The sequence below is a fragment of the Rhinopithecus bieti genome, unplaced genomic scaffold (assembly GCF_001698545.2).
Source record: "Rhinopithecus bieti isolate Rb0 unplaced genomic scaffold, ASM169854v2 scaffold_12086, whole genome shotgun sequence".
NCBI classification, from domain to species: domain Eukaryota; kingdom Metazoa; phylum Chordata; class Mammalia; order Primates; family Cercopithecidae; genus Rhinopithecus; species Rhinopithecus bieti.
The window spans coordinates 2,952,818-2,970,633 of record NW_016807466.1 but is presented as its reverse complement, the minus strand read 5'-3'; the positions used below and the strand labels follow the sequence as shown (position 1 = coordinate 2,970,633).

Sequence of the window (17,816 nt, the reverse complement as noted above, 5' to 3'; positions counted from 1 at the left end):
AAAAAAAAAAAAAAAAAAAAAAAAAAAAGTGTCATTGTGCCCCTCTTGATTGCTTTTTTCACACCTCATTCCCCACTCATGCTCCAGTGAAATGGCTGTTCGTCATCACCAATGTCTGTCTTAGCTCCTGGTGGACAAGCTACAACTTAAAATCCTATGGTTGGCAGGGTACAGTAGCTCATACCTGTAATGCCAGCACTTTGAGAGGCAGAGGTGGGTGGATCGCTTGAGGTCAGGAGTTTCAGACCAGCCTGGCCAACATGGTGAAACCTCCTCTCTACTTAAAATACAAAAATTAGCTGGGCATGGTGGTGGGTTTCTGTAATCCCAGCTATTTGGGAGACTGAGGGAGGAGTATCACTTAAACCCGGAAAGCAGAGGTGGCAGTGAGCTGAGATCATACCACTGCACTCCAGCCTGGGTGACAGAGCAAGACTCCATCTCAAAAAATAAAATAAAATAAAATCCTATGGTTGACAATCCTGACCAGCCAGTTCACAGTTTGGAGAACTCATAGGTAACACTGATGAGATGACATAAGAGGTAAGGTTTGCTAAATACCTAGCTACAGGGAGTCATTAAGTATATTGTAATTCCATCCATTGAATGAAATATTATGCATCCTTTCAATGCCATTCCTCATTGAAAGGAATGGCAAAATCTACACGAAGGAATGGCAAAAACCACACTTACTTTTGCACCAATCTAATAATCATGTTTATGAGGTTCGTAATAAAACAGAAATGCTTTTGTATAACATTAAGAGAAACAGCAATCACAACTATGATGAAAAAAATTATCCATAATCTAAGATACAGGAAAAATGTAACAGAAAGAAAGACCTGTAATCCCAGCTACTCAGGAGGCTGAAGCAGGAGGATTGCTTGAACCCATGGATTGGAGGCTGCAATGCACTATGATCGTACCATGGCACTCCAGCTTGGGCAACAGACCAAGACTCCATCCATCTCTAAGAAAACAAAACAAAGCCTGGGCAACAAAATGAGACCCCATCTCTACAAAAAATTTAAAAATTATCTGATATGATGATGTGCGCCTGTGGTCCCAGCTACACAGGAGGCTGAGGCAGGAAGATCCCTTGAACCTAGGAGGCTGAGGCTGCAGCGAGCTGTGATCTCACCATTGCTTTCCAGCCTGGGAGACAGAGGGAGACCTGTCTGAATAATTTAAAAAATAAAATATAAAACAAAACAAACTCCAAAATAATATTTGTCTTTGGGTAATGGAAACGTGGGTGATCATTCCCATCTTTTTTATACTTTTCTGTATTGAAAACTTTTCATGCATCATGCTTAAAATGGTAGGAGAGAATAGTTCCTCTCTGTATTCCTAAATAAATAGGCAAAAGGTGAAAACAAATTTAATATGGATACTTTCCCCTGTAACTGGAAATTTACAGGTGAAAAAATTCACACTTTCACTCTTTTTGGCAATGAGAAGAGGCAATGAAAAGAGGTGCAGATGTTAATACAGGGGGAAGACAGGAACCAGCCAACACCTCTGACCACACTTTAAAAATGGGCACCCACAAGCCGGGAGAATTGCCAGAGAGACAAACGTCAACAAGATTAAGGAAATTTTAAATGGAGACTGGGACCAAACCAGTTCTTAAAATGTCATTTTTCTAGTCAAAGAAAGGCAGCCTGAACAGTGGGGATTTAACTATTTGCCTATTTGTAAATTAGTTTTTAAAAAAGAGGTTTGTGTAGTTTCATTGATCTCTTTCACTGTCAACATAACATAAAACCTATCACTTTCTGGAAGAGCTATAATCGCAACGAAAGCTGAAAATTGTTTCAGAGCATCTTGGGAAGAAGTGCTAGTTTAAGAGTGAGCTACCCAAGAAGATTGATTTAACCTTTTAAAACTCTGGTTAGGGCCAGGTGCAGTGCCGAGGTGGGCAGATCACCTGAGGTCGGGAGTTTGAGACCAGCCTACCTACATGGAGAAACCCCATCTCTACTAAAAATACAAAATTAGCCAGGATTGGTGGCGCATGCCTGTAATCCCAGCTACTTGGGAAGGCTGAGGCAGGAGAATCGCTTGAACCTGGGAGGTGGAGGTTGTGGTGAGCTGAGGTTGTACCATTGCACTCCAGCTTGGGCAACAAGAGCAAAACTGTGTCTCAAAAAAAAATAAAATAAATAAATAAATAAAACTCTGGTTAAAGTCACTCTTATCCAAGGCTCTTAAAAATGTACATCAGCCTCCATTTAGGACAGTAAACCCAAGCAGGGTTCTCTTAATGATTATTCTAGACTACGGTATAGTTATTAAGTGTTATTGGTGTCACTCTTCTCTTTTTTTTTTTTTTTTTTTGAGACGGAGTCTCGCTCTGTCACCCAAGCTGGAGTGCACTGGCCAGATCTCAGCTCACTGCAAGCTCCGCCTCCCGGGTTCACGCCATTCTCCTGCCTCAGCCTCCCGAGTAGCTGGGACTACAGGTGCCCGCCACCTCGCCCAGCTAGTTTTTTGTATTTTTTAGTAGAGACGGGGTTTCACCGTGTTAGCCAGGATGGTCTCGATCTCCTGACCTTGTGATCCGCCCGCCTTGGCCTCCCAAAGTGCTGGGATTACAGGCTTGAGCCACCGCGCCCGGCCCTCTTCTCTATTTTCTGCATAACTTTACATATTTTAGCAGGTTCTGGAGTGCGTGAATTGTGAGTTAGGCATAAATAGGCTGGTTAACTATGACTGAAGATCTGTTATTTGCGATTGTGTCCACATATTGAGACATTTCAAACCTGAGACCCCCATCACCCCAAAACAAAACAAAATAAATAAAACAGAAAAAAGATCACACCAGTGAAGCCGCTCAGGCTGTTTGATTTCCTTGCTGATATTTCTGATTTCCAAAGGGCACATTTTCTTTCCTTTGACTTCATAGAAACTACCAGAAAATTCCTTAAGACTGATGGAGTTGATAGACCTGTTTCTCCGGTTTTCTTGATCAGTGAGTGAGGATTCTTTCCCTCTTCAGATGAATGGAGTTTGTTTATACATGTTCTGAGTAGACCATTTTAAAAGTGTCATTTGTCATTCAAACTATTAACAATTGGAGTATCCTCAGGTTCTGAGATTGTGACTTTGAGTGTGGAAATGGTATCATTTATTCATTCACTCATTAATTCTGTATCATTTAGGACTCTTGGTAGCAAGTGACAGAATTTGTTTACTGAAATGTGAAATGTATTATAAGGATATTGGGCTGTTTCCTAGAACCCAAGCCTAGGAATGAGGCTGAGCTCCAGGGAGAATTAGAATTTGAGTTCCAAAACCCCGGGCCCGTCCTGTCCAGCTCACTCCTGGTTTTATCTTCTCTCCACAGGCAGTTTACTCTGCATCTCTACTCCTGGACTATTATATCTTGCAGTCTAGACAAAAAGAGATAACTTTTTCCTTTTCAGTTCTAGTTTCAAAATTCATGGAAAAGAACTTTGCTTGGCCTGGCTTGGGTCAGAGCTGGGTTGAGCACCTATCAACTAAGGACATGACCAAGCTGGGTCACACACTTATCCTAACCTGTCAGATGGGGCTGGGACAGCCAGATCACATTGTACTCACAGGACTTCTTGTGGATTCAGAAAGGAGCCCACCAACTAAACAAAACAAACATGTTCACTACCTATTCCTTTTTCTTTTTTTAGTTTTATTTAAAAAATGATAGAAGCCGGGCACTGTGGCTCACGCCTGTAATCCCAGCACTTTGGGAGGTGAGGCGGGCGGATCACTAGGTCAGGAGATCGAGACCATCCTGGCTAACACAGTGAAACCCCATCTCTACTAAAAATACAAAAAATTAGCCAGGTGTGGTGGTGGGCTCCTGTAGTCCCAGCTACTCGGAGGCTGAGGCAGGAGAATGGCGTGAACCCGGGAGGCGGAGCTTGCAGTGAGCCGAGATTGCGCCACTGCACTCCAGCCTGGGCGACAAAACGAGACTCCGTCACACACACACAAAAAAGATAGAGTTTCACTATATTGCCCAGGCTGGTCTCGAACTTCTTGACTCAAGCAATCCACCCGCCTCGGTCTCCCAAAGTGCTAGGATTATAGGCATGAGACACCATGGCTGGCCCCTATTCCTTTTCTATAATATCCTCTTCCAAAAGTGAGTGGGAATTACGTATGCAGTATTTTGCCAACAAACAAGTACTGACTACCTACCTATTTTGTATCTAGCTGCCTCTTGCCAATCCTTTTGTTCATATCATGTCTTCCGGAATGACCTAAAGGCTGTTTTCTATAGTTTTTAGCTCTCACTCATACCCATCTCTGTTCCATTCCTTGTTTTTTTCTTTTCTTTTTTTTTGAGACAGGGTCTCGCTTTGTTGTCCAGGCTGGAGTGCAGTGGTGCGATCATGGCTCACTGCAGCCTTGATCTCCTGGGCTCAAGCAATTCTCCTGCTTCAGCCTCCCGAGTAGCTGGGACCACAGGTATGCACCACCATGCCTGGCTAATTTTTAAATAGAAACGGTATCTCACTTTGTTGCCCAGGCTGGTCTCAAACACCTTAGCCTCCCACCGTGGCCTCCCAAAGTGTTGGCATTATAGGCATGAGCCACTGCACCCAGCCTCTTGTTTGTTTTTCTTCTGGACAGACTAGCTGCCTGCTTTACTAAGATCAAAACTCTTATCCAACTCCTCTGCAACTAAAAGAAAGCCTCTTTTCACATTTCTCTCCTGCACAGTTTTTGTTTGTTTGTTTGTTTGTTTTTTCCTTTTCCTTTCTGCCAGCTTCAGGGAAAAGATTCACTTACGTCAGGGTCCAGAGGCGATCAAGATCCGTGACAAATACAGGCTAATGAGAATACCCCAGAGAATGAGACAGATGCAAAACAGCAACTTAACAGTCTAGAGTGAGTTATCTCTGCCACAAAGAAGAGAGATACTTAAAAGTGGTTGAGCAGTTCAGTCCCTTCCTTTAGTCAAGGTACGTACAAAGCCAAATCATTACCTGAAAACATCTTTGTTTATTCTGAGAAATCCCTGCCAAATGCACTGGAAATACCCAAAGCCTGTAGATTGAAATAGTAATAATAATAATAATAAAGTGTGTTGTTTTTATTCTTTCTGGGATTGTTTTTCAATGCAGAGAAGACTACTCAAAAGTTTACTTTTAGTTGACTCTAATAATAAAAAGTTTGCATAGGTCTAGAAAATTATGGCAGTGGATCAGCTCAGCCCACTGCCAGTTGATATGACCTATCTGTTAAGAATGATTTTTACATATACAGATGTTGAAAAAATAGGCAAATAACATTTTACGACATGTGAAAATTGTATAAAATTCAAATTTCAGTGTGGTTGTGGCCATATGTCTTTTTTTTTTTTTTTTTTTTTTTTTTTTAGGTGGAGTCATGCTCTGTTGCCCAAGCTAGAGTGCAGTGGCACAATCTTGGCTCACTGCAACCTCTGCCTCCCAAGTTCAAGCAATTCTCCTGCCTCAGCCTCCTGAGTAGCTGGGACTACAGGCGCCCGCCACCACTCCAGGCTAATTTTTATACTTTTAGTAGAGATAGGGGTTTCACCATGTTGGCCAGGCTGGTCTCAAACGGACCTCAAGTGATCCACCTGCCTCAGCCTCCTAAAGTGCTGGGATTACAGGTGTGAGCCACTGCACCCAGCCAAGACCATATGTTTTATGTGACTCTTTCCAGAAAAAAATTTGCAGACACAGTGTTTAAAAGACTGGCATCCAATGTATTAAAAAACAAATTCAAAACCCTTGTTTGTTCTTAAGCTTTTAAGAACTCGGTCAGTTACACACTTGTGATACCCCCACCATAAACAAGATTCAGAATATTTCCATCAATCCCAAAACATTCTCCGCACCCCTCTGTGGAATATCCCTCTCTTCGCTGCCAGAGCAAGGCAGATACCGATCCACTCTCTTGTCACTACATATTAATTTGTATTTTCTAGGATTTCGTATAAATAGAATCATACAGTAAACACTCTTTGTGTCTGGCTTTTTATACCCAGCATACCAATTTTGAGATTCATTCATGTTATATGTATCAGCAGTTTGTTCCTATTGTTATTATTTTTTATAGGCAGGGTCTTACTTTGTAACCTAGGCTGGACTGCAGTGGTACCATTGTGGCTCACTGCAGCCTCGATCTCCTGGCTTAAGCATGTCTTGAGCCTCTTCCACCTCAGCCACTCAACTAGCTGGGTCTACAGGCGAGTAGCTGGGACTATAGACATGCACCATCATGCTCAGCTAATTTTTTTTCTTTTTTTTTCTTTTTTTTGTAGAGGAGTCTCCCAATGTTGCCCTAGCTGGTCTTGAACTCCTGGGCTCAAGGAATCCTCCTGCCTCGGCCTCCCAAAGCGCTGGGATTACAGGCGTGAGCCATGGCACCTGACCCTGTTATACTTTTTTTTAAAAACAAACTTTTAAAATACTAGTTTAAAAAGTCTATATTAGGGAACATTTAAATATACTTAATAAAAAACAGACAAAATAGTGTATGAATCCTCATGTACACATTAATTCAGCTTCAATAATTATCAACCCAGGCCAATCTTGTTTCCTCCATACTGCCACCCATGAACTCCCTCCTAGTATTAATTTGAAGTCTACGTGTTATACCATTTCACTTGTAAGTACTTCAGCATGTACTTCTAAAAGACAGACACCCTTTAAAAAATATATATGCACCACAATGCCATTATCATGCCTTTAAGATTTTAACAATAATTCCTTAATGTTATCAAATATCCAGACAGTGTCCAAATTTTCAACTATTTCATAAATGTCATCATTTTACTTACGTGTTTTGTTTGAATCAGAATCTAGATTAGATCTGTACAATACTATGCAGGGTCAATGTGTCTCTCAAATCTCTGAACTTATAAGTCCCCTTAGTCTGTTTGTGCTGGTATAACAAAATACCTGAGACTGGGAAATTTATAAATTACAGAAATTTATTTCTCACAGTTCTGGAAGCTGGGAAGTCCAAGATGAAGGTGCAGACAGGTTTGGCATCTGGTGATGGGTGTTCTGAGCTTTTAAGATGACACCTTGTTGCCATGTCCTCACATGGAAGAAGGTGGAAGGGCGAAAAGGGAACAACACTAGCTACCTCCAGCTCTTTTATAAGGTTGCTAATCTCATTTATGAGAGTTCTGTCCTCATGACTTAATCACTTCCTAAAGGTTCTGGTTTTATTAATTAATTAATTTATTTATTTATTTAGAGACCGAGTCTCACTCTGTTGCCCAGGCTGGAGTGCAGTGGCAAGATCTTGGTTCACTGCAACCTCCACCTCCCTGGTTCAAAGGATTCTCCTGCCTCCGCCTCCTGGGTCCCACTTCTTAATACCATCACATTGGTGATTAGGTTTCACCATGAATTTTGGAGGGGACAAATCTTCAAACCATAGCATCCCCCTTTGGCTCCCTTGCATTATTTTTTTCCCTTGTATTTTATTTGTTGAAGAAACCTGGAAGATTGATCAACACAGTTTCCCACTATCAGTGTTTTGTTGATTGTATCCCCTGGTGGTGTTCAACCTGTTCCTCTGTCCTGTTCATCTCCTGAAAAGTTGTTCGATATAAATGAATAAATGTTTTAATTGAAGAGCAATATTCTTGAATGTTCAAGTTTAGCTTACAAATGTTATTTCATTTATAAGTCTAATAAGTTTTAGCAATAATTTTTAAGGGATCTTGAGTAATGTATGTTTCAATTTATAAAGGTAGTTAATTAAACACTGTCCAATATATTATATGCTCTTTGGGGTTGACCTGTGGACCCACCACCTTTTTCTATAGATAAAGTTAATTGGAACACAGCCATGCCCATTCACTTATATAGTTTTTGTCTATGGCTGCTTTCCAATACAATGGCAGAACTGAGTAGTTGTGACAGGTAACTTCTGGTTCATAAACCCTAAAATATTTACCACTTGGCCCTTTAAGAGAAAGTTTGCTGACCTCTGCTCAGCATTTATACATTTCATATAAATTTACAAATTTAATACAACTTATTTCCTTTTCAGGTACTTCAGTTATCCAGCAATATGTTAATCTTCTTCAAGTATTAATTATTTTTTGACTATTATAAAAGTTTAACAAAAAGTTAAACATGAAAATGCATGACCGGCTGGGTGCGGTGGCTTACGACTGTAATCCCAGCACTTTGGGATGCCAAGGCAGGCAGATCCCTGAGGTCAGGAGTTCAAGTCCAGCCTGGCCAACACGGTGAAACCCAGTCTCTACTAAAAATACAAAAATTAGCTGGGCGTGGTGGTGGGCACCTGTAATCCCAGCTACTGGGGAGGCTGAGGCACAAGAATCGCTTGAAGCCGGGAGGCAGAGGTTGCAGTGAACCGAGGTTGCACCACTGCACTCCAGCCTGGACAACAGAGTGAAACTCTGTCTCAAAAAAAAAAAAAGAAGAAGAAGAAGAAGAAAAAAGAAAGAAAGTATGTGACCTGATTCTTATATCACAGTAGAAACAGGCCCTCTAGAGAGGGGACATGGATTTCTCTGATGAACAGTCATTATTTATACTCATTCTAAGGCTTCTAACTTCTTGTCCGTAAGCTTTTTTCAGCTAGGGAGGGTGAGCTTTGCTCATGGTGTCTATTCCGTGAGCTCAGCGCTGCCTCGAAATGGAATCTGCAGCCTCCCTCATGCTCCTGCAACAGGTCCCCATTATTCTTATAAAGCTAATCAATTACACTTATAAATATGGCGAACTTTATATTCTCTTAGATATCCTGAAGCTTAAACCTCATTAAGATTTCAATTTACCACCGGCCATCGTGGCTCACACCTGTAATCCCAGCACTTTGGGATGCTGAGGCAGATGGTTGAGACTGGAGTGAGCCATCATCGCACCACTGCACTTTAGCCTGGGTGAAAGAGGAGACCTTGTCTCAAAAGCAAAACGCACACAAAAAGATTTTAACTTAAAACCAGGAGTCTATATCAGTTACTTGCTTACACTTTCAGTTGTTCTTATGAGAAGGGTCTCCTGAGCAACATTCTCTTATACATTTGTAAGTACACAATATACTAAATACCCAGATTCCTTCATATTACAGAAACATTATTATGGTTTTAATTTCTTAAAACTTCCATATTAATTCTTACTTTTCTGGGGTGGAAAGATAGGAGGCATTGGGATAGACTATTTCCATCCCAGTTACCTGAAGTGATCTGCCGAGAAAGACAAATGCTGCCCTAATTAATTGAGGTAACTTAGAGTCAAAGATTTTGGCAGAACCTGAGATTTAAAGTTGAAGACATACAGGAATTACTGCCCCTATTGTCATACTAAGCTCCTTTTTGTAAGTACTCTGCCAGGGACTTCAAAGCTTTAAGGGTGTCTATTTTGGACTCATAGAACCTAATTCTTATGCAGGTCTGCAGCCTTCATTAGAGTCCATCCATTCCTTGATTAGATGATTACATTTGCATCTCTGGTTTCTAATGTATTTCCTATCTAATAAAGATCTTTAACTCCCTGGGATCCTAATAAATATATCTTCATTTACCTACCTATTTTCTCTTGCAAATACTTCAGTATATATCTCTAATATATAAAAACTTTAAAAAGTCATCTCAGGCTGGGTGCGGTGGCTCAGGCACAGGCACCCAGCACTTTGGGAGGCCGAGGGGGGCAGATCGCTTGAGCCCAGGAGTTCGAGACCAGCCTGGGCAACATGGTGAAACCCTGCCTCTATCTAAAAAAAAAAAAAAAATTGCCGGACATGGTGGTGTAGCCTGTGGTCCCAGCCACTTGGGAGGCTGAGGTGAGAGGATTGCTTGAATCAAGGAGTCTGAGGCTGTAATGAACAGAGATCACACCACTGCGCTCCAGCCTGGGCGACAGAGGGAGACCTTGTCTCAAAATAAATACATAAAGGTCACCTCAGTGACATCAGTACCTTAGTACATCTAACAGAATTCACAAGAATTACGAATTGCTTGTACTCTGCCTACCTTCTTATTTCTCCATTTATCTTAAAAAGGTCTTTTTACAGTTTGTCCAATTAGAATCATAATGAGGTGAGGCCATAAATACATTGCATTTGCTTGATGTGTCTGTAAGATCTTCGTATCTATTACAATCTCCTGTGCTCTTAAAGCCATTGATACGTGAAGGAAGCACGGTTGTTTTCTATAATTTCCCACATTCTAAATTTGGCTAATTGTTTCTTGGTGGTACAGTCTTCTAAGTTGTTCCTTTATTCACTATATTTCTGGTAGCAGGTGTGATTAGATTTTCGGTGGGGGGAACCAGGGTCAAGAATGTTTCATAGACAGGTATTTTATAACTATCAAAGACCCTTGAACTTGATGGGACTTTCCATTTTTCCTTGTTGTGGGGTATTTAATATGATAACCTGATTGAAGTTTGGATATCTCACATGATTTTGAGCCGAACTTACAATCATAATTCACATAATAGCTAACACATATTAAGTGCTTTTCATGGGCCGGACTCAATGCTAGGCCCTTTATAAACATGTTCATTTAATCTTCTCAACATTTTGCAGATAAGGAAACTAATGCTTAGAGCGTTTAAGTTGACCCGGTTAGCAAGGATGGTGTGAATTTAGGGGTCGAATTGGAATCCCAATTTCCTTAGTCCCTTTCCGCCGTGAACAATTCCCTCCCCCGGTTTTCGCAGTTCCGGTTCTCACAGGGTCCCAACCACTAGGAACCCGTCACTTCTCGCCCCGCCCCCCTTGGCCCCGCCCTACCCTGATTTGTCCTGCTTCGCCCTGCCCCGCCGCGTCCCCGTCCCTTGGCCATCCTCCCCTCTGGGCCCCGCCCCTCCCGCTTCGGGGTCAAGCCCCAGAGAGCGCCGCGAAAACCACATTTCCCAGAGTGTACCGCGACGGCCGGGGTCCTCAGACCGGCGCTCGCTCGCCGACGCCATCTCTGTAGAGAGGAACTGCGGTACGGCCTGTGGTCATGGCGCTGTTCCCGGCCTTCGCGGGGATTAGTGAGGCACCCGATAGCGGGAGCTCCAGGAAAGGTAAGCACACAAACGAGCCGAAGAAGGCACTTGGGGGGATTAAGAGGCCGTTTTTCGGGCCCAGATCTAGCCTTTTGCTTTGGATTTTTGTATCCCAGAGTTCTTCGCGGCGCTGCAAAGCCTTCTGGGAAAGGCTCAAGACCTCCTCCGAGGTCTGGGGCCCAAAGGCCTGTTCTGGGCCGAGGTTGTAGAGTTATGGAGGGGTGGAGAGAGACCAGCAGATGCCCTGGAGCTGGGACTTCTCTACGGTGTTGTTAGGTCCTGTTCTTTTTTCGAGCCTCAGTTACTTCATCTTTAAATTGGGAATAGTGATACTCGACATCTCAAGGAAACCCTTGATGCAAATGCAGAATGTTTTTATTATGTATTCCTTCCTTTCCTGTTATACTTATTTGTGAAATGCTTATTAGGTTGATATTACTTAGCAGCCTAGAACTAGGGGATTAGTATTCAAAATCTAATCAGTTTCTCTCTGGACGGGCCCAGCACCCAGTGAAAAGAACTAACTTTTATTCTTGAGGGCCTACTGTATATCAGGTTATGGCTTTACACATTTTACTTAAGTCCCAGACATTTCCAGCAGAGCTGCATTGTTCAAAATTGGGGTACATAGTTCATTTAAGAAGTAATTAATCCTGGCCAGGAGCAGTGGCCCACACCTGTAGGTGGAAGGATAGTTTGAGCCCAGGAGTTCATGACCATCATGGTCAACATAGCGAGATTCCTGTCTCTTAAAAAAAAGCCGGGCATGGTAGTACACACCTGTAGTACCAGCTGCTCAAGAGGCCGAGGTGAGAGGATTGCTTGAGCCCAGAAGTTTGAGGCTGCAGTGAGCCATGATCTTGCCGCTGCGTCCTTGTCTCTTAAAAAAAAAAAAAAAAAAAGTAATTCTAAATTATGTGTCATATGTGACAGAGCCCAATTGAGTCTTACACGTCTGTTACTTCCTCTCATATAGTTCCTACACTTTTTGTAACGTTTCTCCTAATTTTTTTTTTTTTTTTTTTTTGAGACAGGGTTTCACTCTGTTGCCCAGGCTGGAGTGCAGTGGCGCTGTCATAACTCACTGCCGCCTCAGACTCCTGGGCTCAGCTTCCTGCCTCAGCCTCATGAATAGCTGGAACTACAGGTGTGCACCACCAGGCTTGGCTAATTTTTTTTAATATTTAGTAGAGACGGAGTCTCACTGTGTTGACCAGGCTGGTCTCGAACTCGTGAGCTCAAGCGATCCTCTGCCTTGGTGCTCCCAAAGTGCTAGGATTACAGGCATGAGCCGCTGCGCTCGTCCTGTTTCTCATAATTGTGAGTAATTTCTTGTGTAAAATTGTAGTCTTCCCTTACTAGACTGTAATCTCTATCAGGTTGTGCAGTGTTTGTCTGTTCATTGGAGCATAGTTAGCCCCAGCAGAGGTCCAAAATATAGTAGGTGTTCAATAAATATTTTCTAGATGTACAGATAGATAGTAGTTACTTAATAATTATGTGTTGCACGAAAGCATGAGTGCACCTAAAAAAAGTGTATAGTACAAGATAGGATGTTATAGGTATCATAGGTTAACTACAGGATTAATTACTTCTTCTTTTTATTTATTTATTTATTTCTTTTTTTGAGACCAAGTCTTGCTCTGTCGCCCAAGCTGGAGTGTAGTTGTACGATCTTGGCTCACTGCAGCCTTCACCTCCCGGGTTCAAGTGATTCTCCTGCCTCAGCCTCCCAAGTAGCTGGGACTACAGGCACTCGCCACCATGCCCGGCTAATTTTTGTGTTTTTAGTAGAGACGGGGTTTCACCGTTTTGGCCAGGCTGGTCTCAAACTCCTGACTTTAAAGTGATTCACCTGCCGCAGCTTCCCAAAGTGCTGGGATTACACTTGTAAGCCACCACACCCAGCCCAGTAATAATTACTTCTAATAGAAGGTTCAAAGAAGGCTTTATGTAGGAACTAATTTTTTTCTTTTACTTTTTTTTTTTTTTTTGAGGCAGTCTCACTCTGTCACCCAGGCTGGAGTGCAATGGTGCAATTTCAGCTCACTGCAACCTCTGCCTCCCCGCTTCAAGTGATTCGTGTGCCTCAGTCTCCTGAGTAGCTTGGATTACAGGCATGCGCCACCACACCCGGCTAATTTTTTGTATTTTTAGTAGAAATGGGGTTTCATCATGTTGGCCAGGCTGATCTGGAACTCCTGAGCTTTGATGATCTGCCCACCTTGGCCTCCCAAAGTTCTGGGATTATAGGTGTGAGCCAATGTGCCCAGCCTACTTCTCTCTTTTTTTTTTTCTTTCTTAAGTAGAGACAGGGTCTTGCTATGTTGCCCAGGCTGATCTCAGGCTGCTGGGCTCAAGTGATCTCCTGCCTCAGCCTGCCAAAGTTCTGGGATTACAGGCATGAGCCACTGTGCCTAGCCAGGAGCTAAGTTTTGGATGGATCTTCAGGAGGGTAGGATTTGGACAAATAAAGATGGTGGAAGGGTATACCAGGGCCTTCAAGTCCTGCAGAAGAAAAGCGTGAGAACTGCAAATCATCTAGTTTGTCTGGAGATATAGTGGCATAAAGAGGAACCTTGGGAAATATGGTTGGGCTGGTGGTGATGGAGGGTAGTGATCTTTAATAACAGGTCAAAGCTTTATCCTTTTATTTTGAGAGGGGGAAATCGAAGTTTTGCAGAGGAGTCTTACTCTTAAATAATATTTATTTGACATCCTCTGGATATCTACGATCAGGAAAATGTGTGTAAAAGTATGTTTTATAAAGTATTGTCTTTTGAAAAAATGTAAACACAACATTATCTCCTGTAATGAAAACAAGCCATAATTCTTTTCTGGTCATTTTCACTTACCAGTCAGTGTTCACATTTCACAAGATGTTTCAAAAATGGGATTTTACAGTTGGATTGTTCAAGTCAATTTCCAAAATAAAGCCAACATTGCATTTTGTGGATGTGGCCTTAGGTCTCTTTCAGTGTGGGTCAGTTTTTCCCTTTCCTTCATTCCATGTGATCGATTTTTTGAGGAAACCGTGTTATTTGTCCTGTAAACGTTTACCACCAAATCCTCATAGTGTCACTTAACATGCTTCTGTATCCCAGTATTTCCTATAAACTGGTATTTAGCTCTAGTCAATTAATTATTCAGATTTAATCTTTTTGTTGAAAGTACCTCATTGGGGGAGCAGTGCACTTGCTATGGAATCATATCAGAAGGATGCCCTGTCTGATGTTTTCTGTTTTAGTGATGTGAAGATTGACCAGTGGATTCATGTGTTTGCAACCTGTTTCATCCCGTATGAAGCAGCCCGTGAACCTTACAGCTAATGATTTTTGCAGCCATTTATGATTGTTGTTTAGATTCATTATTATTTCATTGAGGTTGCAAAATGGTTATTTTCTAATTGTATCATTCCTCCTGTATTTATTAACATCAGTTATTCTATGAAGAACTATTGGGATACCCTGAATACAGTTTAGTTAGGAAGGAAATATAGGATAAATACTTTTTTCTTTTTTTCTTTTTCTGAGACAGAGTCTAGCTGTCGCCCAGGCTGGAGTGCAGTGGTGAGATCTGGCTCACTGCAACCTCTACCTGTGGTTCAAGTGATTCTCCTGCCTCATCTTCCCAAGTGACTAGGACTACAGGCATGTGCCACCACTCCTGGCTGATTTTTGTATTTTTAGTAGAGACAGAGTTTCACCATGTTGGCCAGGCTGGTCTCAAACTCCTGACCTCAAGCGATCCACCTGCCTTGGCCTCCCAAAGTGCGTGAGCCACCTCGCCTGGCCTAGGATAATTACTTGATTCATTCCTTTCGTTAGTTTCAGAATAATGAGCTGGGGTCCCAGTAACTTCTAGAGGTGACCAGTGAGGTATGAAATCTTTTGTTTTCATTATGAAGTCGTGAAATTTTAACATTTATATTTCAATCCATTGCAGGTAGGCTTTTTTTTTTTTTTTTTTTTTTTTTTTAAGAGATGAGGTTTCACCCTGTCGCCCAGGTTGGAGTGTAGTGGCGCGATCATAGCTCACTGCAATCTCCAATTCCTGGGCTCAAGCAGTCCTCCTGTCTCAGCCTCCTGAGTAGCTAGGACTACTAGTGTGCACCACCACACTCAGCTGATTTATTTATTTTTTTAGAGATAGGGTCTTGCTACATTGGTCAGGCTGATCTTGAACTCCTGGCCTCAAACAGTGCTCCCGCCACAGCCTCCCAGAATGCTGGGATTACAGGCATGAGCCATCATGCCGGGCCTGACCCAATCATCTTTATTTAATAGCTTTCTTGCTTTCTGTCCAAAGAGATGTCCAGGAACCATCACTTACGTTTTCTGTTGTGGCCTGGAGTTGGCCATTTCTCCAGGAAATCCTGGTTTCTTTTAGTGGAAAGTGGTATGGATATATGAAAACCACACACTGGGTTGTTAGGGGTATCATCACCACTGTGTTGTCATTACTTCTAGACTTTTTCAGTGGATGGAACCAGGAAGAGAAAAATACATCAGGAATTCATATTAGTATTTCCACTCCAAATGTAAGATTATGAAACTTTTACTTCTTTGATTTAATTTTAAAATTTCTTTATATGTTCAAAATAACAGTGTTAATGTGACTAATACTAAAAGTTTCAGATTTTTTTATGAGTGCAATGGCTGGATCTCAGCTCACTGCAACCTCTACCTCCCAGGTTCAAGTGATTCTCCTGCCTCAGCCTCCTGAGTAGCTGGGACTACAGGCGCCCGCCACCTCGCCCGGCTAGTTTTTTTGTAATTTTGATAGAGACGGGGTTTCACCGTGTTAGCCAGGATGGTCTTGATCTCCTGACCTCGTGATCCGCCCGTCTCGGCCTCCCAAAGTGCTGAGATTACAGGCTTGAGCCACCGCGCCCGGCCGGTTCTTTTTGTTTTAAGGACGTAGCCCACAGTGGATATGCGGTCAATTTACTGAGTTTGAAAATCACTTGAAACAATTCCCTGTGTGATTTTACCACCAGTTTGATATATGGTGATATAAATGTAAATGTTTTCCATTTTTCGGCATTGTTTTCTTTTCATTTGATTTTGCTTTATAATGTTATAAAACACTTAGTCTAACATTAAAATTGTAAACCAGGTATATTCAGAGAAGAAAAGCCTTCCCTCTCTGTTTATCCAACCTGTCACTTTCCTTCCCCTGCAGACTAACGTTTTCATTATCCCATGGTATCTTCCCTTTTTTTTTTCTTCCTTTCTATAAGCAACTACGTTTCCCCTCTCTTTCTTAAATGCATACTATTCTGCATTTTACCTTGGATCCTGGAGATCGCTCTACACTCTGTAGAGATCTTCCTCATTTCTTTTTACTAGTGCACAGAACTCCATCGTGTGGCTGTCACATGCTTTATTCAACCAGTCCCCTATTAAGGACATTTGGACTCTTTCCAGTCTTTTGCTGTTATAAATAGAAGCAGTGTACTTTTGCCTTACACTATAAAATGTTGTAAAAATGTAAAATAGTGTTAGCAAGAAGTGGTTGCAGAGTTTCAATTAAAAAAAAACATTAAACTCCTGGACAGGAAAGACAGCCAATACCAAAATGAGTGAGAGGGGCGCTGTTCTCCTCTTTCTGGCTACCATTAAAAGTTAGGCCAAGGGCCAGGCACGGTGGCTTACACCTGAAATCCCAGCACTTTGGGAGGCCAAGGCGGGCAGATCACTTGAGCTTACGAGTTTGAGACCAGCCTGGGCTCTAATAACAACAACAAAAACTAGCAGGGTGTGGTGGTGTGTTCCTGTGGTCCCAGCTACTCGGGAGGTTGAGGTGGGAGGATTGCTTGAGCCTGGGAATTGGAGGTTGCAGTGAGCTGAGATCTCACCACTGTACTCCAGCCTGGGTGACATAGTGAGAGACTCCATCTTAGAAAAAAAACAAAGAGGCCAGGATTTAAGTAGGTATCACATTCAGTAATGAGCCTGGTGGGGCTATGTTTAGTAAAATTCATTCTTTCAACCAACAGGAATAGGAGCATCCATTGTGTCAAGAGCAGCAGAGAGCGCCCCGTATCTGACCCCTTCAGTTCTGGAGCTTTTCTTCCTACCCTCAAAGATTGTTGACTAGGATTGTGTACCCTAAAACATTGTTGCTTGGGAATCAAATATTTGACAGATTTGGAATGGAAGATGGTGTATTAGTTTATTTAATCTTCATATTATATGAAGCATATTATCCGTATTTGGGGAAGAAACTAAGCACATTATCTTTTTCCCCCAAACCTTTTTCTTCTTGTGTCGACACATCAGAAAATGGCACTACCATTCACCCAAACTGAAACTTAGACACACACCCATTCAGTTCTTTAGTCCTTCCAAACAACTCTGAAAGTCCTTAGTTTCTCCATAGTCTCACTACCACTACCTAAGTTTTGCCGTCATTGTCCCCTGGATTACTACAACAGCCTCCTAAAATAGCGTCCCCACCGTTAGTCCTACCATTGCTCCCTGAGCCACTCTCCACACTGTAGCAAGAATTTTAAAATATCTTTATTTAAAAACAACACTATGTGACATTGGCTGGTTTAAATGCCTTACAACTACTAACTTACTGAATTCTCATATCAACTCTGTGAAATTAGTACTCTTCAAATGTACGCACAGAGGGAGCCAGTAAGTAACTTCTGAAGGTCCCATGGTTAGTAAGTCACAGAGTCAGGATTTGAACTCAGGCAATTTAGCTTCAAAGTGTTTGCTCTTTTTTTTTTTTTTTTTTTTTTTTTTTTTTTGAGATGGAGTCTCGCTCTGTTGCCCAGGCTGGAGTGTAGTGGCATCTCTG

General features: G+C 42.1%; 1 protein-coding gene and 1 long non-coding RNA gene across 5 annotated transcripts in view; one reads left to right on the top strand and one right to left on the bottom strand.

Annotated features, from left to right (window-relative positions):
- Positions 1-10,955, bottom strand: part of LOC108535904 (uncharacterized) — a 48,668-nt gene extending 37,713 nt beyond the window's left edge. The window contains exon 1 of the long non-coding RNA XR_001887357.1: positions 10,877-10,955. This is a non-coding gene — a long non-coding RNA (uncharacterized LOC108535904). The remainder of the gene's footprint in view (positions 1-10,876) is intronic.
- NRDE2 (NRDE-2, necessary for RNA interference, domain containing) overlaps positions 10,725-17,816 on the top strand; it is a 73,114-nt gene continuing 66,022 nt past the window's right edge. For all 4 annotated transcript variants that reach the window (XM_017882298.1, XM_017882297.1, XM_017882296.1 and 1 more), the window contains exon 1: positions 10,725-11,021. In XM_017882298.1, coding sequence (XP_017737787.1) covers positions 10,958-11,021 — 64 coding nt within the window. In that variant the 5' untranslated portion in view covers positions 10,725-10,957. The remainder of the gene's footprint in view (positions 11,022-17,816) is intronic.